Source organism: Camarhynchus parvulus, chromosome 6 (genome assembly GCF_901933205.1).
Source record: "Camarhynchus parvulus chromosome 6, STF_HiC, whole genome shotgun sequence".
NCBI classification, from domain to species: Eukaryota; Metazoa; Chordata; class Aves; order Passeriformes; family Thraupidae; genus Camarhynchus; species Camarhynchus parvulus.
In genome coordinates, this window is record NC_044576.1 from 21,249,785 (window position 1) to 21,270,461 (window position 20,677).

Sequence of the window (20,677 nt, forward strand, 5' to 3'; positions counted from 1 at the left end):
AAACTCTTGATGACCCACAGTTATTTATTAACTCGGTGCTGTTGCACAACCCTACAAACCAAAGCAGTGACCAAAAGGGCTTGGGAAGCTGCACAGGCTGAGGAGAAGGGAAGAGAGGAAGACCCAAGGAAGAGACCAAAGGGGAGATACAGGGAAGTCACAGAGTCACTGCAGGACACCACAGCCATTGCTCAGAAACCATAGCCTTGATCAGCGCACACCAACAGACAAAAACTCGTCTGGACCTGCTAAAGACATTACTTTGATGCAGCAGACCTCTCCGGTGAGAAGCCTGCTGAATGCCAACAAAAAGTCCAGCAAAGGCTGATCCCACAGTGGCTGGTGCCCCCGGCAAGGGGGCCCATGACACCAGCAGTGCCCCTGGCCTGGGAATCTGCAGTGTCCGGCAGCTGAGCTCACTGCATGCTGCACTGGTCTTTCTGAGTCTTCAGGATCCAGATTCCTTTTACTAATTTCCAGTCTGCAGAGCCTGAAGATTTTCCAAATTTCTTCTTTTGCTTCTTTGTTTCCCACATTTCCATGCTGTGTGTGTGTTATGGCAGTTGGCTGACCACAAAACCCCAAAGAGACTTTGAATTTTCATGCTAAGGTAACCACCAACATCTGACAGAAAGAGGATGACTCCCAAGGAGACTGACTGCCACTGAACCTTGTTGCTTAGGAAGGCCTAGGTGTGACAGGAACACATGGAGACAGTGCTACTAAGGCTAGAACTGGATTTGCTTTATCATGTGTGCTCTTGAGGAACAGTAGATAAAAGAGGACAGTAGGGTGACTGCAATCATTGTGCTGTCTCATTGTACACGGAGTTACAAGATAACTCATAAGTCAAGGGTGACACGATGAGTAATTCCTCAGGAACCATCAATACCAAAGAAAGGCTCAATGTCCAACTCGGTGGTTAATTATTAGCAATTTCTCTGATTAAATCCACGTTTTTGTAAATAAAACTATCCCTAGTGCTACGTCCTCCGGGCCAGAACCAATACACTGCTCATGAGAGCTGTAAACTGATGCAATGAGTAAGGAGTGAATGGAGCAGTCACTCAGCCCTTCTCCATCTGGACTGCTGATGTGATTCCTCTTTCTGGCACTGGCACAGGTGTCCTCTGGCCTTGCTTAAAACCACTTGGAGCACTGCTGCCAAGGGGCACACTTGTTTATGACACCTCCCTACATAATGTCCCATCCCATTGCTTATCTCAGTTTTTAGTACAGGTCACAGCTCATCCTCACCCTGGCTTTGGTCTCTCACTCAGAGTTGAAGTGTTGCCCTCAGCATAGGATTCCACGCTCTCTGATGTTCAAAGCAAGCATAACCCACTTTCTCTACCCTCACAGCTGGGGCATGCTCCTCCTAAAAACCCACAAAGCTTTACTGTCCTTCAGCTCCTTCCCTAAATCTTCCTCCACTAAAATACCTAGAAAACATTCACTGGGACCAAGGTAATTAAGTAGCACCTCTTTGGCCAGCAATACCATCGTCTCCCTGTGCTCCCCTGTCTTTATCCATCTGTTATACAGCATGTTATAGCTTTTCAAAACTAGGTATTGATTAATGCCTGTTTCACACAGGGTCTGATGCAGAGGTCTCTGCCAGGCAATCAGCCAAATTGCTCCAGCCTTCACTGCTCTTATCTTCTCTGAAGAGTTTCTCTGCCTTGTCATGTTCTTACCCCATGTTCAAAAACATGAGGCAGCTTGGTCAGCAGAATATTCTCACCTTAATTATCATTATTATGATACTGGTAGCCCAATCTTAACAGAGCTACCAGTATCATAATCACGACCATGACTCATAAAATCTCAATATAAGCCATGAACTCTTATGAACTCTCTATATTGACCATAATCAAAAATTTAATCAATCTTTCCAAGTTTGGATTCTTCCTACAGCCCATATATCTGTCAGTGCTGAAGCAAGCTCTGACACCAGCACTATGCAGTCATTCCCTTCCCAGCTCCTCTGTTAAGAACTTAAGTTCCCAAGGTGTTTTGGGAGACACCAATACCTCCGATGGATCCATGTGAAAAGGTGGATGTACCCTTTAAACTGAAAATACATAGTCTTGATGATAGGTTTTCAATAATGTGATTCTATTTAAGTGACAAAGGTGCTGCCACCTTGTCAAGTATCACATTTTTTCCATACATCCTCACAGGCTGTAAGCTATTGCCAAGATTGGAAGAGAAATCTGTACCCTGCATTTGTGTCCTGAGGTCCACTACCTTGGCTGTCAAAGGGATTCTCTTCAGCTTTGTGATCTTTTACAGAAGAGCAGGCAGGATGGACAAAGGTGCTTTACTTCTAAGTCTCTACACTTCTAATGTACCCTCTGATACCATTTAAATATTTCACTCAGAGTAGCTGAGTCTGAGACTTCAATCCTGACTAGGCAGCAATGACCAAGCACATTCCCCAAACACTGTCTGGAAAACAAGCAGTTTATGTTGGGACAAGGACCTGGAAACTCTCTTAGAAAAAGCAGTTTGTCCTCCCAAGAAATCTCACACACCAACCCCACCTTGAGTACTGAGGACCCACAGCCCAGGATGGCTCATAGCTTCCTCACCCAATCAGCCAGGTGCTTCTCACCACTTACACCTGCTGCATTGCTAATCCCCACCTTGCTGCTGGCTGACCACAGCTGGCCTTGTTTCCCAGCTGTAGCCATGGTGTTTCCCACCCTGGCCTTCTGGATGTGACTGTATTCTCTGGCACAGCAGGGTCCTAATTCAGCTATGCAACATGGGTCGTGGTCTTACCTGAAAACACAAACAAACTCTAGAAAAGCACAGCAAGAGGGGGGCAGCTGCAGTGTTTATTTGACAATCACATGCAGTGCTATACAACTCAGTCCCCCTACTTGCTCATCTCCTTTCCTCCCAAATGCTGCCCAACATCTGCTGCTGCTGCAACATCTGGAAATGAGTCCTTTTATTTAAAATGGCCAACATATGTTTCCAGGCCAGGGACTTGAGGGGAAGGCAAGGGAAGAGGTGTCAGGCTCCATCACCCAGTGCACATCCTCTGCAGCCTGAGGACAGAAGCAGTGCCCATCAGTCTGTGTGCCAGGGCACACCCTGGAGTCTCTGTGCTCTTGGCCCTCCACTACAGAATGTTCTTGGCAATGGCGTTCAGGGTCCTCACTTTGGCCACGTCTGCCACCTTTATGGAGTACTCGGGGGCAGAGAAGGACGCTCCCATGGCAACGTTCGGGTTTCTGTCAGGAAAACCAGTGATTAGTGGTGACCTGCTGGGGACACAGAGGAGTAAGATCCACCGAGAAAAACACCCCCATAGTTCCCCTAGCTTCAGTACTGGCCAAAGATGGTGTCACCCAAACCTAAGCTGGGACAGTAACAGAAATAACAATAATCCAAAAAAGTGCAGACCTATGGACAAATATAGCCCATTCCTCACTCAATTTTCAGAAACACATCCCACTGGCTTGCCAAATCCTTCGTACTTATGTTAAAAGTCTCAGGCAACTACACCACAACCCGCCTTCCCAAGAGCCCTCAGAACTCCTAGGGCAGCAGTACCAAGAGAAATGCCCCAAGGATCTGGTTCTGCATGGAACTCACATCCATGTGAGGAGCACTGCTGGATTCATACACTGCAGAATATCAGGCACCATGATCCCAAACAGAAAAGCACAGCTAGCACTCAGGAAGCTGTTTGAAATTATGCCAGCTCTACAAAGGCATGCTCACATTCATTAGCCTTTCCCTCACAGAGTTCTGTGAAAATAAACACAAATAATCAGTTACCTGAACTTCATCCCTGAGTCCCGAGCTGAGCGAGCAGAGCAATGAAACTCAGAAGCAGTGGAGCCTTCCAGAATCCTCTGCAGGTTGCGCTCCGTGATGCCACCTCCTGGTGGGAACAAGCCCGATGTCACACACCGAGCAGTGACACTATTCCCCGGGACCTCACCACTCAGGGACAGGAGCCACATACACCGAAGGGAAAAAACAGCCCTTGGGACAGCAGAGACACGGGCAAGTGAAAAGGGACGGGAGAAGCCTTGGCTCATGCTCTCCCACAGATCCAGAGCTGTCCCCAAATCCTGCAGGGAGCAATAGAGCAGGGCTCTGCCCTCCCCAGCAGGCTGCATGGCCTTTACTCACACCAGGACAGGAGCTGCTCCTCCTGGGCAGCTGGCTCAGAAAGCCAGATCAGAAAGTGGATTCCAGGGCAAGGAATCCAGGGCAAGGAGGCTAGCAAGGAAAGGCTAAGGATTGCAGGACCTGGTACAGATGACAAAAAACATTACCTGGCACCACCACAATTCTGCCCTTTGCCTGAAAGAAGAGTAACATACATGTCAGTGATATTATTGAGGACCACATCCACATGTGTGTTTGTGAGGCAGCAAAGAAACCTCACATGCAGCACCTTCCATAAGCTCATGGATGTCACCATGGTTTACAGTTTGTGTGCTCTCACCCATGGTTTTTGTACTATTCATGTTCTAAAATGAAAAGTGGAAAAGAACTTGCAGGTACAGCTAAGACAACCTGTCACCATTCCCTCCTACCTCTCCATGCCCCCTTGGTACCTCACCTGTTGCACTTTCCTAAAAGGAACTGTGAGACACTCAGCAGGGACCTCACTCTGCTGTTTGTGTGGCCTCATCATGCCAGCTGTTTAAACCATTTCCCACCACCCTCCCCAAATCTGCAAGCAAGAACCCAACCAGTTTTTGCTGAGGGAGACTTCAGGGCCCAGCCTACATGGACCTGGGGAAACAGATTAAAGCCAAGCAAGAGAAGGAAGGCAAGCACTCCTTGACGGAATTGCCTCTCAGAAATGAGGGATACCCTAAAGCAGCTGACTGCAGGCAGTGCCAGGGAGCAGCCACAGTAACCCAGCAGAGCACAGCAAGCACTCACCTGTTCTGCAAGCCTCTTAATCAAGGACAATCCTTCCAGTGCTGAGCTGTCACAGCCACTCGTCAGCACCCGCTCAAAGCCCAGGGAAATCAGTGTCTCCAGTGCCACCAGAGGGTCATGCACCATGTCAAATGCTGAGGACCAGAACAGCAGCTCAGAAATCACTCAGTTCATTGTGCTCAAGCCCTGTCCCTCAGCCAGCTCCCCCAAAGGCAGAGATAGGAAGGGTGCTGCTCACGGCCTGGGTTCACAGCTCCTGACTGTAACACTCCCCGGGCAGCAGTGCCAGGGCATACTCAGCTCCTCAGACACCTCCTCTCTCACAGGGCAATGAGACAGCTCCCAAACCTGAGCCCCCTGGACCTTTTCTCTTGTGGGGAACAGCACAGCCTGCAGAGCTCTCCCTCTCCAAAGAAGACCAAGCTCAGCTCCCTCCCAGCCCCTCCCTCCCCCAGCAGTGGGACACACACACACAGAGTGGCCCCTGCCCAGGGCTGCTGCCCCGGCAGACTCACCGCGGTGAAACGTGACGGGCAGGGGACGGCACACAGCTGCAAAAGAACACATGTGGTCAGCCAGGGCTGGAACAGAGTCCCTTGTGCTACAACCAGAAACACACAGGACACAGAGGAGGGCAAAGGCTTCTCAAGCCATTTCTGGGGAGCTCAGAGAGTCCCCATTCTTGCTGGGAACAGTGCTGCTCATCCAGGCTTTTTTGTGGAGAAGAGTTCTTCTGCCCTTTGAGAAAGCAACAAACTTTCGGTTTTATGGGCAACACCAAAATCCCCCATCCTATCTGGGACATGCAGAACCCTCATTCCCATCACAGATGACTTTCTTGGCAGGAAGGAAGCAGGGAAGTTGTATCATCTACCTGGGGAAAGGCCAAGACCATTGCTCTTTGGAAGCAGGGGAGCTGATTTTTGTGATTTCTTTCACTACCTACAATTTCTGCTCTCAGACCACACCAGAGGTCCTCTACTTACTGAGCAAAGCTAATTTATTTCTACAAAAAGATATCTGCCTGCTCCCTGCTAAGTCCTGGCAAGACCCTTGTCCTTTGCTGCACTCCTTACAGCACATTCCCCTTCATATCAGTAGCATATCACCAGGGAAAGGCCCAGGCCTCTTTAGCTTTGGCTGTAGCTCCCAAAAAACATGCAGCAAGAAAAAGAATTTCCTTCTGCACGTTTGTGGTCTGGGCTAACAGCCTCCCACTGCAGCTTCTCATGCGTTCACACCTCTCTCTTGTAACCTTTTCTCCCTGTGTGTGTTAAGAGAGGAAAATGAAGATGAATTGCCAGCTACACACAAGGCCAAAGTCCAGGAGATACATATCCTAGACACCTGCAGCAAGGACATAAGGAAAAGAACAAAGGACAAAGAAAACGAGAGAGACAATTCAACAGGTCAAAGCAGCTCACCTAAGCCTTCCTACACTTCGCTATTATGTCCCAGGTGGCCCCAAACTCTGTGTGAATGACATGGGGCTGCGGCCCTCGGCCTGCAAAGTTTCTAAAGTGCTCAATGTCTCACAGCTAAGGCAGGACACGAAACCGAACACGGTGGAAAGAGATGGCAAGACCGCAGACACGATGCACAGACCGAAGCTCTCAGTACATTTCTACGGCCCCAGCTGGAGCAGCACCACAGCCCCGCCAGGCACAGAGCTCGGCCTGGCAGAGCTCGCCCTCACCCAGCAGCGCCGTGCAGAGCTCGGTGTCGATGCGCCCGTCCTCGGTGAGGGCCCCGAACACGAGCCCGTCAGCGCCGTGCAGCTTGGCCAGGCGGATGTCGGCCTTCATCACCTCCACCTCCCGGTCCGAGTAGAGGAAATCCCCGCCGCGGGGCCGGATCATGACGAACACCGGGACCCGCACGCACTGCTTCACCACCTGCAGCAGCCCTGCCGGCGGGACGGGGGCGGCTCAGCACCGGCCGGGCGCGGCCGCGGCGGGAGCCCAGCGCAGGGAGACCGGCGGGGAAGGCGGCCGGGGGCGGCCGCGGCTCACCCATGCTCGGGGTGGTCCCTCCTTCCACGAGGCCCGCGCACAGCTCGATCCGCCCGGCACCTGCGGAGAGGCGCGTCAGAACCGGCCCCGCCGTGCTGCCGCCCCCTCCCGCGAGGCTCCCGGGCCTTACCTCCGCGCTCCGCGTTGACGGCGGACTCCACCGAGTCCACGCACACCTCCATGAGGAACCCATCGTCCATGCCTGCGGGGCGGGAGCGGCGCGGTCACCCCGGATCGCCCCATGCCGCCCGCCCGAGCCGCGCCGGCCCCGCCGCGGGCCCGCCCCGCTTCCGCCTCAGGCCCCGCCCACCACCGCCCGCTCTTCCGGGCCCGCCCCCTCGCGGCCCGGGCCCGTGCCGCCCGTTGGCGCGAGGGCGGGCGCGCGGGCGGGCGGAGGCGCGGGACGCGAGCCGGGCGCGCCCGCGCCGGCGCGTGGCGCGAGCGAGCCCCGCCCCTCGGGCGCCTCGGCCCCGCCCCCGCCGCCTCGCGGGCCCCGCCCCCGTCCCGCACGCGCCCTCAGCACCTGCGCTGGCGGCGCGCGGGGGTCGCTGCTCTGCGCTGCCGGTCACGCGCCGCGCGATCGTCATGGCGACGCCCGGGCGGGCCCGGAAGTGCTCGTTCCGCGCTTCCGGCGGCGACACTTCCGGGGTGGCTCGGGATGCTGCGAGCGGCGCGCGGCGGGGCCCGGTGGCTGCTGCGGGGGGGCCCGCACCGGCACCGGCACCGGCACCGCCGACGCACGGCGGCCTCCCCCCGCCGCTCTGCCTTCCGCGCCGCCTGCTGCAACAGGCGCCCCAGCCCGCCGCGCCGCCGCCCGCCGTGGGGCGATGGCTGCTGGTCTGCAGCGGCGCCGTGGCCGGTGCCGTGGTGCTGGGCGGCGTCACCAGGTGAGCGCCGCACCCCCAGCCCAGCCGGCAGGGGCGCAGAGCGGGGCCCTGGAGGCAGCCGCCCGTGTGTGCCCTCCGGTCCGCGCCGCCGGTGACCCTCTGCGGCTGTCCGGTGACCCTTTGCGGCTGTCCGCACACCGAGAGCCGCCCCGGGGGAGCCTGTGAGGTCTCCTGCCGTGCCTGCCCTTCTTGTCTGCAAGGGGCCGTGGTGGGATAGGGCTGGGAGTACCGCGGAGACTGTTCATAGACTGTGGGTGCCACTGCGGGGCAGCTCTTGCACACTGATCATCATTTTAGGTGTGGTCACTCACAGACTCTCTGATCTCCATCCTGTTCCTAGTTGTGGGCTTAAGGAGTGTCTGGACAAGGGTTTTAAGAGTTACCACAGAGTATCCTGACATCGAGGTCCCAGCTCCTGGGTTGCTGTGCAGCCCACAGCTCTCGCTGCAGTTCCGTAGATTTGCTGACTGCCAGGGAGTGAGTTGTGCCTGTTGGTGTCTCTGCTCCCAGGCTGACAGAATCAGGCCTTTCCATGGTCGACTGGCACCTGGTGAAGGAGATGAAACCCCCCCGAACGCAGCAGGAGTGGGAAGCAGAGTTCCAGAAGTACCAGCAGTTCCCAGAGTTTAAAATGTGAGTGTGCAAAACTGGAAGGAGGGTGGGCCGAGAGCATCCCTCCTGCGACTGAGCCTCTCATAAAACTGTGGTAAGGAGGAAAATGTTTCCTGAAGTCACTGGGAAGGTGTACAAAGCCTGCCTGGTGGTGGCCCCGCCGTTCTCTGAGGAAGGCAATCCCATGCCGTGCAGAGTTCAGTGGGGGGCTGTGAAACAGTTGCTTTATTGTCCCTTAACAGCCTGAACCACGACATGACGCTGCCAGAGTTCAAGTTCATCTGGTACATGGAGTACTCTCACCGCATGTGGGGCCGCGCCGTGGGCCTGGCCTACCTGCTGCCCGCCGCCTACTTCTGGCACCGCGGCTGCCTCAGCCCGCCCCTCAAGGGCCGCGTGCTCGGCCTCTGCGCCCTCGTCTGCTTCCAGGTGAGAGCCCTGAGAGCCTCTCAGTGCCGCTCAGTGACCCACAGATCATCCTCTTTAGCCCCCTCTGAATGTCACTGAGTGACCCTAAAGATCATCCAGTTTTAGCCCCCCTGTCGCTATAGGACACGAAACAACACAAGCGCACACACCGCTGCTCTCAAGGTGAAGAAAAAAAGGGAAGTTTATTTTCTGATTCCAACATTTATAGTTTTCCAAAAGTGACAGTGGATTGGAGGGTGAAAGTGCCACCTCTCCAATGACACTGGACAAACCAACAGTCCATCAAATTTCTCCTCCTCCACAAAAGAATGCAAAACAGTAAGTTATTTACAGAAAGTGTGTGAGAAAGTTTGCTACAAGAATGTAAACATCAGAAGGCTTAGAAAATCTTAAAAAAATCAGGGCGACACCCCCCTCTGAATATCACTGAATGACCCTAAAGATCATCTAGTTTTAGCCCCCAAACCAGGATATCTTTTACTGGACCAGTTTGCTCAGAGCTCCATCCAACCTGACCAGGGAGGGGCATCCACAACTTCTCTGGGAATCCTGTTCCAGTGCTCACCACCCTCACTATAGTGGATATTTTTGCCCCTGACAAAGCAGAGGAATGATGAGGAGGTCTCCATTGATGTCAGAAAGCTAATTAATTACTTTATTATACTATATTATTCTACAGTATATTACATTACATCTAAACTGAACGTTGGGCCAAGCACCCAACTGCACACCACTGCACAGAATCTTGTGACTGTCAGTGACAACCCTGACACACACACACACACACACTTGGCCCTGATAGGCCAAGGAAACAAAACACCATCACTTTGGGTAAACAATCTCCATATTGCATTCTACTTTTGCACAAACACAGGCACAGCAAATAAGATAAGAATCGTTTTTCCTTTCTCCGAGGTTCAGAGAATGTGAAACCCAGATATATTCTTGGGAAAAATTGTGCCTTGCTTTTCTCTGTGAAGAGAAATGTGGCGACACCTCATAGCACAGAATTTTTTGCCAAAATCTAATCTAAACCTGCCCTCTGTCAGTTTGGTATCTTCTGATTCAGCATAACGAAGACAGTGGGATTCATGATAGCTTGGTGTCAGTTATGCCATGACAGTCAGTGCTCGTAGCTAGTTGAAAGTAGAGTATTCAAGTTGCTTTGCCCCTAATGTTTATCCCATTTTAGTGGCTGCTTCTGTTCTGTCTGGCCCTGAGCCCTCTCCTGTTTTGTTAGGGGCTGCTGGGATGGTACATGGTGAAGAGTGGTCTGGAAGAGAAGCCAGACTCGTACGACATCCCCCGGGTCAGTCAGTACCGCCTGGCAGCACACCTGGGCTCTGCACTGGTCCTGTACTCTGCCAGCCTGTGGACAGGGCTGTCTTTGCTGCTTCCACAACACAAGGTATGCAGTGGTGTCTCAGGGCAGTGTCAGTTCAGAGGGCTGGGGTGTGATGAAGGTAAGGAAAGGGTGTAAAAGCTGATGGTGCCTCTCTTGTAGTCTCTGTTCCTGACTCTGATCTGATCCTTACAGTGTTACAAATACCCATCCTGTAAACTTTTTGGTTATGGGACACTTGCTTTGGCTTGTGCTGTTCGGGTCAAAGTGATGAGTCTCAGAATTTGTGGAAGCTCAGCAGGGGTGTGCCTGGCTGGGGTAAATTATTTGTGCCAGTAACTGTCCAGGGGCCACTTCAGTTTCTGCAGAGCTGGACTTGATTAGCTGTGGTTTTGAGAGACCACTGAAGCATGGCTGCTGTGTGGTGGTCTGTAAAATCCCCCTCTAAAATACAGGCCAACCCCTTGGCCTCTGTGTGTTGTGAAGGCTTTTCGCACTGGAAATGCCTTGATTATTTCTTTTTCTTCTTTTCTTTTTATTTTACAGTTGCCAGAAACCAAACAGCTCCTTCGCTTGAGACAATATGCTCATGGCACTACAGCTCTCATTTTTCTTACTGCTCTTTCAGGTAAAGCTCTTTCTGCTGTCCACTTTGTGACTTGTTCCTCTCTGCTCGTTTGGTTGTTTTCATCTGTTCTGTGAGCAGCCCCATCCATTCTCTGGGAAAGCTGCTGCTGTCAGGGATCTTACAGTCAAGAACATCCTCACTGGTCTGGGCAGGTGGAGAGGCACCTTCCAGCCTTCCTGTGCTATGTGATCTCTGTATATCTTGCTAAAAGCAATTCAGGATCAAGCTGAGCTCTTGAATGAGAGCTGTGCAACCTGGAGTGACACCTTTGTCTACTCTGGTAGTCTCATCTTCTGCTCTGGAATTGCAGGTGCCTTTGTGGCAGGGCTGGATGCTGGCCTTGTGTACAATTCTTTCCCCAAAATGGGGGAGCGCTGGATCCCAGATGATCTCCTTGCCTTCTCCCCCGTGCTGAGAAATATCTTTGAGAATCCTACAACTGTCCAGTTTGATCACAGGATCTTGGTAAGTGCTGTCTTCCTGATAAGTCTGGGCTGCTTCTTGGTTGCCTCCTGCAGCCAAGCTGTCTTCTTTGGGCTGTGGTTCTGTCAGCTTGAGTGATTTCCAGGGTGTCCAAAGGGCCTGAGAGCGTCTTACCAGTTTGCTTCTGCAGGAAGGGGAAGTTTAGTTTGTTTTTTATTTTCAGTGTGGCCTTCTTCCTTAAGGAGCTCTTCCTCCTGCGCAAGTAACACTTTGTTTCTCTGATTCTCCTTTCCCATAAGGAGCTACAGTCTGGGTGGCCCTTGCTATTGAAATGTCTGGGAAAGCTGTGTGAAATAAGACTTGGAAATCCTGATATTGAATGCTTCCTGCAGCATTTCTGAACTTGTTTTGCACAGCAGTGTCCTCTGAGTACATCTCAGCTAGTTAGAGCAATCCACATATTAAATGCCACCGGCAGCACTGCTGTGAACTAAGCTGTGGCTGAGACTGAAAAAGAAAGATTAAGCTGGATCACCTTGGGTGACCTGCACAGCAAGATTATGCTGGTGAACTACAGCTGAGTGGTGGAAGTGAGATCAGTTTTCCAGATGACAGCTTCCACCTTCAGTTGTCAAGGTGGCAGCTGGGGAAGGGGCAGACACAATCTCTAATGACTTGAGTTAATGAGGAGAAGCTGTTGAAAAGTAAAGCATTCATTTGGAGGAAATTAAAAGTCTCTGTAACTTCACTTAAATTTCGGGGTTGTTAACTGATGGTGTGGGAGCTCTAGGATTTGGTCATGGCCATTAATACATTTCTTTAGTTAAATACAATTTCTTTTACTGCATGGAAGGCACAGCCAAAGGCCACTGCACCCATTTCCCTTGAACTTTCATTGAAGGGTGGTTGTTTCCCTTCCCTTCTGTAGGGAATTGCCTCCGTCACAGCTGTCACAGCACTGTACTTCTTCTCGAGGAAGATCCCACTGCCTCGAAGGACCAGGATGGCTGTGACTTCCTTACTGGCTGTAGCTTGCATGCAGGTACTGCCCTTATTTTTTTCCTACTCCTTTGTAGCACATTCACAAGGCAGACCTGACCTCGCTTGGATCTGTGCTGGCTCCAGGAGTCCGGAGCAGAGAGTGGAGTTGCCTAGAGCCCACACCTCACCATACTGCATGCACACTCTGAATTTGGGGTGGCTCATGGTGTGGCTGTGAGCCTTTCTAACACCACACGTTATGCTGGGCATGGTATCCGTGGTGCATCCACAAGTGCTCTGACCTCTTCTCCCTTCTTGGCAGGTGGGCCTGGGCATCAGCACCCTGCTGCTCTATGTCCCTACGCCTGTGGCTGCTACGCACCAGTCGGGCTCCCTGGCCCTGCTCAGCATGGCACTGTGGCTCATGAGCGAGCTCCGCAGAGTTCCCAAGTAACGCACCGGCGGGGGAGCCCTTCCTGGAGCCGCTCCGCCGGACGCAGGGGCGGCCGCGCCCCGAGCCGCGGGTGCGCAGGGCGGTGTGCGCCCAGCCGGGCTGGCGCGGGGGGCGGCGGGTGCGAGTGCGAGCTTTGTAACATAAAGGAGTTTGTGAAGCGGCTGTGTCTGCCTGGGTGCTCCTGTGCGGAGCGAGCTGCGCAGCGATGCGGGGGCCGGGCCGAGCCGAGCCGAGCCGAGCGGATCCGGGCCGGGCCGAGCGGATCGGCCAATGGGAGGCGCGGGTTGGCGGTGGGCGGGGCGGGGCGGCGGGCGGGCGCAGTCCGGTGCGGAGCGGCCATGACGGCGCACAGCTTCGCGCTGCCGCTCGTCCTCTTCTCCGCCTTCTGGGGCCTCGTGGGCATCGCCGCGCCCTGGTTCGTGCCCAAGGGGCCGAACCGCGGGTGAGTGGGGGCTCCTCGGGGGGTGCCGCGGTCGGGGGTTCTGGAGCTGGGCCTTGCCGTGCTAACGCCGGTGTCTCCGCAGGGTGATCATCACGATGCTGGTCACCACCGCCGTGTGCTGCTACCTGTTGTGAGTACCGCGGGCCGGGCCCGGGACCCTTCCCCGCATCCCCCCTGGCTTCACCGAGACCGGTGGCTGCTGCCCAGCGTCCTCCATGGATGGAGGCTGGCCCCCGGGCTGCGGCCCGCCTCCTCCCGGGCCCATCGCTCCCGGGGCAGTGGCCGCTCCGGGCGCTCTGGGCCTGCCGGGGGGCTGACGGCGGGTTGCGTCCCTTTGCAGCTGGCTCATCGCCATCCTGGCCCAGGCCAACCCCCTGTTCGGGCCGCAGCTGAAGAACGAGACCATCTGGTACGTGCGCTTCCTCTGGGAGTGAGCAGTCCCTAGGAGCTGGCGCCTCAGCAGAGACCCCCATCAAATCCATCACCGTGAGTGGCCAGGGAGCTGGGATGGCAAATGTCCCTGCTTGCCTGCCTGTATCTGGCTGGGGAGGGAGCTGCAGCTCAGCCCTTGCTGGGCTGGGTGGAATGCTTTGGCTTCTGTGCCTTGTGGCTGTGCCGAGCTGGTCCCAGTGTGGGGCTGCTGGCTGTGTGCTGGGCTTGAGCACATCAAGCACTGTAGTTCTCAAATTTGTGGGAGCTCCCTCATGAATGCAGTTTGGTGCTAACTTCTCTTCCTTTCTCCCACCCCCAGCTCTTGTAGCTGTTCCAGCCTCTACCCTCCTGTACCAAACAGCCCCCAGAGGTGCTGGACAGAGGCTGGACCCGCTGCCCAAGCACACCTGGAGCACTGCAGCCTGGACCAATGGATGGCTGGGCCCCCAAGCACGACAGGCAGCATCCCTGGATGAGGGCCTACTAATCCAGCCCTAGGAGCAGCCATGCTACCAGGGAGAGATCCCTTCAGCTGGCCCAGTGCTGCAGTGACTGGGCACCATCCTGTGGGAGATCTGTGTGTGGTGCCAGCAGATCCTGCCCCAGCAGTGCTTGTCCTGCCCTCTTGGTGTGTTCAGCCCTAGCCCCCACAAGAAACCCCTGCTCGTAGCCCAAGCTGCCCCACTAGTTGCCCTGTCCCTGGTCATCACATCCACTGGCTGCCCGTCTGCATGAGAACACAGGAGCCATTGCATCCCTGTGGAGTGAGCAGTGCCCTAGGGTGGGGCTGGTCCCTGCTAAGGCAGATTCTGGCTGTGGGTGCAAGAACAAAGGGTTGACCCTGGAGGAGCATGCAGACCCCCCTGTGGGGTGGTAAGGGAGGTGTTGGGATCTGCTGGCAGGGATGAAGAGAGGGCTGTCTCCCACCTGAGCAGTGAGGCAGCCGCAGTAGTGTTTAGGTATCTCCACCACAACAAGATGGGTCCAGGTTCTGAGACGAGCCAAGTAGGGCATTGTGTTTCAGGTTTCCCCTTATTTATCAGATAATTTATCTGTATTTATTTATTTATTTGTCTGTGTCATTTAACTTGTGTTGTGGAAATAAAACCTTTTTCTAGTAAGTCATGCTGCTTTGAGGCTGAACAAGTCTTGGCCTTATTCAGTCACCTTTCCTTTCCCCAATACTGTTCCTGCACCATGAGAACAAGGCTGGGATCCTTAGCTGTTGAGCAGGAGGTTGGCAGCACACTAATGCATGGAAAGTTTTATCCTTGATGGCACCTGTGTGCTCATGCTGTGTGACCAGGGTCACAGGGAAGGAACTGTGTGTGCTAGAGAGAGAACTGGGTACTTGCCCAGCCTCTTGCAGCTGTGCTGGGACCATTTCCATGGTGCTGGAGCAGCTCAGCAGCCTCTTTGCCAGGCAGCTAAGACTCAGGTGGGGAATAAAGTAAAAAGCAGAGACCAACATCTTGGAGGGGCTCTGAGTGAGCAGGCTTTTCCTCTTAGGAAGAGGGCAGCAAAGGATGCTGTTTCCAAGGATCCCAGCAGTTTGCTTTGGATCAAGCTCCCCTTGCTGCTACCAGGTCAGTTAAGCTCAGTCCTGCTGGAATCAGAACACTGGCAGGAAAGGAGCTCCATCATCCCACAGTAGCAGCAGGAAGCAGCAGGAGAGCTGTGCAGCCATGCAGACACCCATCCATGCCACCAGCCAGGAGCCATCGCTGCTGGGAGCTGCTCCCTAGGAAATGAGACAGTGCTGGATGGCTCAAGGGGTTTGTTTATTGCTACAGGAATGGGAACAGCTGAGTTCTGTAAAGGGACAAACTTCATTGGACCACCAGTGGGGCTCCAGCCCCAGGGAAAGTTTGTGCCTGTGTGCACAGCTCAGCTCAGCCCTGGCCTGTCCTGGGGCTGAGAGCTGGGCTGGGCTGGGGGGGCTCTCCCAGGGGCAGGCCCAGCCTGCCCTGGTGGAGGAAGAACCACAGGTCCTGACACTGGTGCCTGGGACAGCACAGGGCAGCTGTGCCCAGGAGGGAATGAAAGTGTGAAAGGAAAGACAACTCACTTTGGTGGTGCCTCAAGAATCAGTGAGCCCTCAGGGCTCAGTCTGGGATGTTGGGTAGGACTGTAGGATTGTCCTCAGAGGGAAGACATAGCAAAGAGCAGGACACCCCTTCAGGAATACTCCAAGAGGGGCCAGGCTGGGCAGAGCAGCCTGGCTGAACTCATGGTTTACCTTGCTCCTGCAGTAATTAGCTGGTGCCTGCTGCTCTCCCAGCCCCAGGCTTGTCAGGGCCTGCAGAAGGCCACCCCAGGTGATGAACCACAGCAACCTGGTGGCTGAGTCATGGGGTGGCTCAGTACTTCAGGCCAGAGCCCTGGGTTGGCCGCCTCAGTGATAGTGTCCTGTTATCTGAGGGATCTGCCAGGGCTGCAGCCTTGAGCCTGCTGGTGGCAGAGGACTTTGCACTACACCATGTAGTGAGGCAAAGGCAAGAGACCAAGGAATGCAAAGATTAGGACTGGGGCAAGGTGGAGAGGAAAGCTCTCGTGTCCATAGCTGCCTCAGCCCACGGACTCCGGTTCTGACGCAGAGACGATGGAGCGCGGACTTTGAGATGGTCCTTAAGGAGGAGTCCAAGCTCTCAGAGCCCAGGCTGTCAGCCAGTCCTAGTTCTGCTGGTGCAACTGGCTGCTGGCTACCTCTGGCATCACGGCACGCTCCCCTGGCCCAGCGGCACCACCACCTTGTCCAGCCAGAGCAGGGTGTGCTGGGCCGGCGCAGCTGCCGGCGGTGGATGCGGCGCAGCCGCAGGAGGTAGAGGACGATGGCCAGGGCCACGACCAGGATGCAGGCAAAGAACAGATAGTGGTTGTAGACGAAAGAGAGGCGCAGCCAGGAGGGGTGTGCTTGCCGGATGCTCTCCTGACGGAGATCCCTGTGGAGAGGAACGTCAGGACTGGCCATGAGATGCAGTGGGGTATCGCCAGGGTCCGTGCAGAGCCCTCACCCAGTGCAGTTAGCGCTGCTCCTCCCCAGCCACCCTCCCGTGTGCCGGCAGCCGATGGTACCTGAGCGGCAGAAATCGCGTCTTGTAGAGGATGGCTCCCAGGGTCCACTGCACCTCCCGGTCGTACACCAGCTGGGCTGTGCGCAGGCTGGGGTAGTCCACTGGGAACTGGAAGCCCTCGTGAAGCACTTGGTACATCCAGGCTGATTTGAAGCACTGATACCTGCGGACACAGCACACGGAGCATCAGCCAGACACCAACAGCTGCAGCAGTGCCCTACCCCAGCAAAAGGCCCCCAGGAGGCCCAGCCGTGGCGCCTCCCAGCCAGCACATTTACTTCAGCCGGTGCTGGTCAGCGTGCGCTGAGTAGAGGCCGCCACGGAAACGCTGCGTCAGCACCTCCCATCGCTGCCTGCAGTACTCCTGGGGGAAGGAGAAGTTGGGGTTCAGAGCAGAGAAACCACCCTCACTCCCAGCCCCAGCTGCCCTGGGCTGAGGCAGCACCCACCTGGGCAGCAGAGGTGAAGGTGGGGGCACTGTACTGGCCCCCCAGGCGCAGCACGTCCTCGGTGCAGTAGAAGAACTCTGAGAAGCCGTAAAACTCGCTGTTGCTGAAGTCGATGGGTGCTTTGTAGGTCTCCACCAGGGAGACATGGCTGCCATTGGACCCTGTCAGGAGGGGCTGCAGCAGCTTTGCACAGGCCTGCCAGTCCCCTCGTCCCCTGATGTACAGGGTTTGGCCACCCCTGACCACCGTGTCCTCCAGCCCCACAGGCAGGCAGGGGTCCAAGAAGGGCATCTTGGGGCTCAGCCCTGTCTGCTGGTTGTGCAGGCTGGAAAACAGTCCAGGAAAAAATGGAAATTGCACAGGGGGTCCTATACCACCTCCCAAAAGCCTAATCCAGCCCTGTCCCTCATCCAGGTGCCCTCTGCACCAGACCAGGCTGTGTCCTCTTGTACCCTGCAGAACTGGTGCCTGCCCTGCCACCCCCTGCTAAGGCTGAACTCAGCAGATCTGTCACGCTGGCCTGCAGCTACATGCTCTGAGCACCTGCAGGGTGCAACAAGGCACAGCCCACCCCACCCAGCTCATGGGGATCTGCGCCTCTGCACAGCCCCTGGGGATCTGGAGGCAGGGGCTGCTCCCGGCACAGGAGTACCTGGGCACCAAGCCTCCACCTCTGGCGACAGCTTCATGTAGTGCTCTTGGAAGGAAAGGAGAGACAGGAGACGGGAGAGCTCGAGGTGGGGATGCAATGGAAAGATGTGCTGAGTGAATCGGTGCTGGAGGAGGGGAAGTCAGAGCAGGAAAAGCCAAAAGCCACTAGAAGGGGCCTCCCTGTAGCTTGTCACAGGAGAGAAGGAGGAAGGCAGGGAGCTGTGGCACTGATAACGCCTGCCAGGCTTGGAGAACAGCAGCAGCCAAGCCCTCTGTGCCAGCCCAGGCACCAGCTGCTGCCAGCGTGGCTGTGGGAGCTGTTATCACCACAGGCAGCTCATGAGGCAAATCCAAGGGGGAGAGCACAGCATGAAGGAACCAGCACCCCATTTCACAAGGCTCTAGTGGGGGCACCACTAGGTGAGGCAGCAATACCGGTTGTGCACATAGGTTTGGTTCAGCACGTGTTCCTCATAGCGCTGCCGGGCAAAATTGCCCCCAAAGCCCAGGAATGTGTTGACGTAGACACGGTACAGGTGGCCAGTGTGCTGCACGTCACAGCCCAGGTTGAATTCTGCCAGCAAGCTCTTAGCAGCCTCGTCCTGCTGACACAGACAGGTCCACGATCAGCAGCAGTGCAGGGAAGGCAGGAGCTGCTCTCGGGGACCAGGCACGCACCTGCTGTGGGGAGGAGATGGCTCCGGAGTCGGGCACCTCGTAGGCAATCTGCAGGGAGGCGCCTCCCATGTCAAGGATCCCAACTGTTCGTTTCCGAACCAGGGGCTTCCCCTGGTCCCCGAGCGCTACGGTGACCACTGCATCCTCCTCTGGAACCCACAGCAGCATGTCAGCAAGAGGCAGGGCCTGGGGCAGCATCTTCTCCCTTCCACCATCACCCCACAGCTGCCTCATGGGGCTCCTCTTCCCCTGCAGGCAGACCCCAAGGGCCACCTGCAAGGATCACCTCCCAGCTCCAGGAAAGTTTCACACTTAGGAGTCAGGCACTGCTGCCTACTCCAGAGGTTGATCTTAGCTACAGCACTGGTACAAAGTCCAGCAGGCTCTGCTTAGACCCTCCCAGCTGTTCTACAAGCAGCCAGACTCACCATCCTCGTGATCAAACCGTCCCAGGACAAAGTTGATGCCAATCCATGCATAGACACCTGCACAAGACAGAAAAGGTCATTACAACAACATACCAAAGAGGAACAGGCAGTGCTTTGTGGCTGCTCCTACCTTCCTGCTTCCCTGAGATCACTTCTGCATGTGATTTGGAGAAGAGGAAATCAAACTCCAGGGGCACATTTGTCACCAAGTCTTCCAGGATTGCAGCTTGCTGCCTGCAAGGGTGCGGGAGAGGGACAGATGCTGATGCTGGTGGAGACACCAGGAATCACACCGCGCTACAGACCCCGTTCAACCCCACAAGTTCTGCTGCTGCAGTCAGCATGTTTTGGAGATGAAAAATAGATCTATTTGTTTGAGATCCTCAGTCAAAAGCATCTCCTCTCAGCATGCTCAAACCCTAATTCTGCATCCCTTGCCACTCTCCCTACAACGTGCCGTTTCCTTTTCCAACTCCCCCCCACGATTCTCCCGCAAGCCCCTAGAGCAGGCAGCTGTCCAGCTCCTCCCCGGGGCTGAGCGGTCCCAGCGCACCGCGGCTCGCCTGACCAGGGCGGCGAACTCACCGCTCGGGCAGCAGCCGCATGCCCGCCGTGCACAGGATGTACAGCGGCGTCTCCTTGTGCTTCCGCGGCGGGACGTGCGCGGCCGCGAACCGCAGCAGGGGCCGCAGGTACGGCGTGGCCTGCTCGGGGGCTGCCGCGGTCACCGAGATGCCTGGCGGGGAAGGCACCGTGAGCCAGCCCGCCCCGTCCGTGCCGGGGGGCTCGGGCTCGGAGAGGGGCAGCACGCACCGGGTTTAATTTTCTTGACGACGGGGCGGCTGCTCCGGTCCCTCATCTGCCGGATGTCCAGCAGGTCGTGGGGGTTCCCGTTGTGCGGGGGCCAGAAGTAGACGAAAACGCGGGACCCGCTGCTCCCGCAGTCCACCACCACCCCGTAATTAAGGGACGAGTCCTCGGTGTCCGTGGCTGTCAGCTCCTCCGCCCGCGCCAGGTACCTGTGGCACGGCGGCACGGCGGCTCAGCCCCGGCGGCTCAGCCCCGGCGGCGGCCGTGACCCCGCTCCCGGCACCCAGTCCCGCTCACCTGTCGTCCCGCCGGGAGGCGCGGGGCGGCGCGGCCCAGCGGCGGGGCACGGCGGCCGCCAGCAGCAGCAGCAGCCCCAAGAGGAGAGAGCGAGCCCCAGCACAGCCGGGCGCTGCCGCGGCCCCGTGCACGGTCCCACCGAGCGCCACGACAGGCAGAAAACGCTGACCCTGAGGGTAGAGACCACTGCTGAGCACCGGCACCGCGCCGGCCTCGGCCCCGAACCCCAGGCGCGGCCGCACTCACCTGGCCATGTGCGCCCGCTGCCGCCAGCCCGCGCATCGCCGCTGCGGGCACCGCCGCCGGCACCGGCGGACACGTCACCGGCCGCCGCCGCCGCCGCCGCGCCCGCCAGCGGAGCCCCGCCCCCGCGCCACGGTGGCCAATCGGCTCCGCCCGCCCTGCTGAAGCCACGCCCATGCTGCCCGACGGCCAATCGTCCTGGGCGGGGCGCGCCCCCTCGCGCAGGCGGGGGCGGTGCCCGGCTTCGCCCTTGCTCCCGTGTCCGACCTTCGCCGGGAGGCGGCGCGCGCAGGCTGCCAGCCAATCGCGGGCGCCCAAATACACAGCTCGCTCCGACGTCCGGAGTGGCGGACTCGCCCGCCAATGGCGGCTCTTCAGTCCCCCGGAGAGGCGGGGCGAGCGAGCCAAAGGTCGCGGGCGCGCCGGCCAATGCGCTGCGCGATAGGGCGGGACGCGAAGTTGAGACAGCCAATGGGCTCCTAGGG

At 56.5% G+C, this 20,677-nt stretch overlaps 4 protein-coding genes across 6 annotated transcripts; 2 read left to right on the forward strand and 2 right to left on the reverse strand.

Annotated features, from left to right (window-relative positions):
* Window positions 1-2,647: 2,647 nt before the first annotated feature.
* CUTC (cutC copper transporter) lies at window positions 2,648-7,519 on the reverse strand. 3 transcript variants are annotated; one of them, XM_030951152.1, is made up of 9 exons: window positions 7,456-7,519; window positions 7,063-7,134; window positions 6,933-6,992; window positions 6,617-6,826; window positions 5,436-5,471; window positions 4,921-5,054; window positions 4,302-4,329; window positions 3,796-3,901; window positions 2,822-3,245 (listed from the first exon to the last, which is right to left on the reverse strand). In XM_030951152.1, the coding sequence occupies exons 1-9, from the start codon at window positions 7,517-7,519 to the stop codon at window positions 3,134-3,136; spliced, it is 822 nt and encodes a 273-aa protein (XP_030807012.1). In that variant the 3' UTR covers window positions 2,822-3,133. The 3 variants fall into 3 exon arrangements, with proteins under 3 accessions (XP_030807014.1, XP_030807013.1, XP_030807012.1); XM_030951154.1 differs by lacking the exon at window positions 6,933-6,992 and having other exon boundaries at window positions 2,648-3,245; window positions 7,456-7,470; XM_030951153.1 differs by lacking the exons at window positions 6,933-6,992; window positions 7,456-7,519 and having other exon boundaries at window positions 2,648-3,245; window positions 7,063-7,202.
* A 71-nt stretch (window positions 7,520-7,590) lies between these two features.
* Window positions 7,591-12,858, forward strand: LOC115905093 (cytochrome c oxidase assembly protein COX15 homolog). The gene is given in 9 exon segments (XM_030951186.1): window positions 7,591-7,638; window positions 7,641-7,819; window positions 8,330-8,452; window positions 8,674-8,860; window positions 10,101-10,268; window positions 10,749-10,830; window positions 11,141-11,295; window positions 12,182-12,295; window positions 12,557-12,858. Coding segments are annotated over 9 exon segments (1,188 nt in total). The 3' UTR covers window positions 12,689-12,858.
* Window positions 12,859-13,000: 142 nt separating this feature from the next.
* Window positions 13,001-15,361, forward strand: LOC115905328 (V-type proton ATPase subunit e 2). The gene is made up of 4 exons (XM_030951549.1): window positions 13,001-13,130; window positions 13,213-13,260; window positions 13,471-13,616; window positions 13,882-15,361. The coding sequence occupies exons 1-3, from the start codon at window positions 13,027-13,029 to the stop codon at window positions 13,562-13,564; spliced, it is 246 nt and encodes an 81-aa protein (XP_030807409.1). The 5' UTR covers window positions 13,001-13,026; the 3' UTR covers window positions 13,565-13,616; window positions 13,882-15,361.
* A 768-nt stretch (window positions 15,362-16,129) lies between these two features.
* Window positions 16,130-20,270, reverse strand: ENTPD7 (ectonucleoside triphosphate diphosphohydrolase 7). Its single transcript, XM_030951548.1, is given in 13 exon segments — window positions 16,130-16,344; window positions 16,347-16,504; window positions 16,638-16,799; window positions 16,915-17,000; window positions 17,086-17,410; window positions 18,172-18,338; window positions 18,415-18,563; window positions 18,843-18,899; window positions 18,973-19,076; window positions 19,428-19,578; window positions 19,656-19,861; window positions 19,950-20,119; window positions 20,196-20,270. Coding segments are annotated over 13 exon segments (1,839 nt in total). The 5' UTR covers window positions 20,232-20,270; the 3' UTR covers window positions 16,130-16,276.
* Window positions 20,271-20,677: the final 407 nt, after the last annotated feature.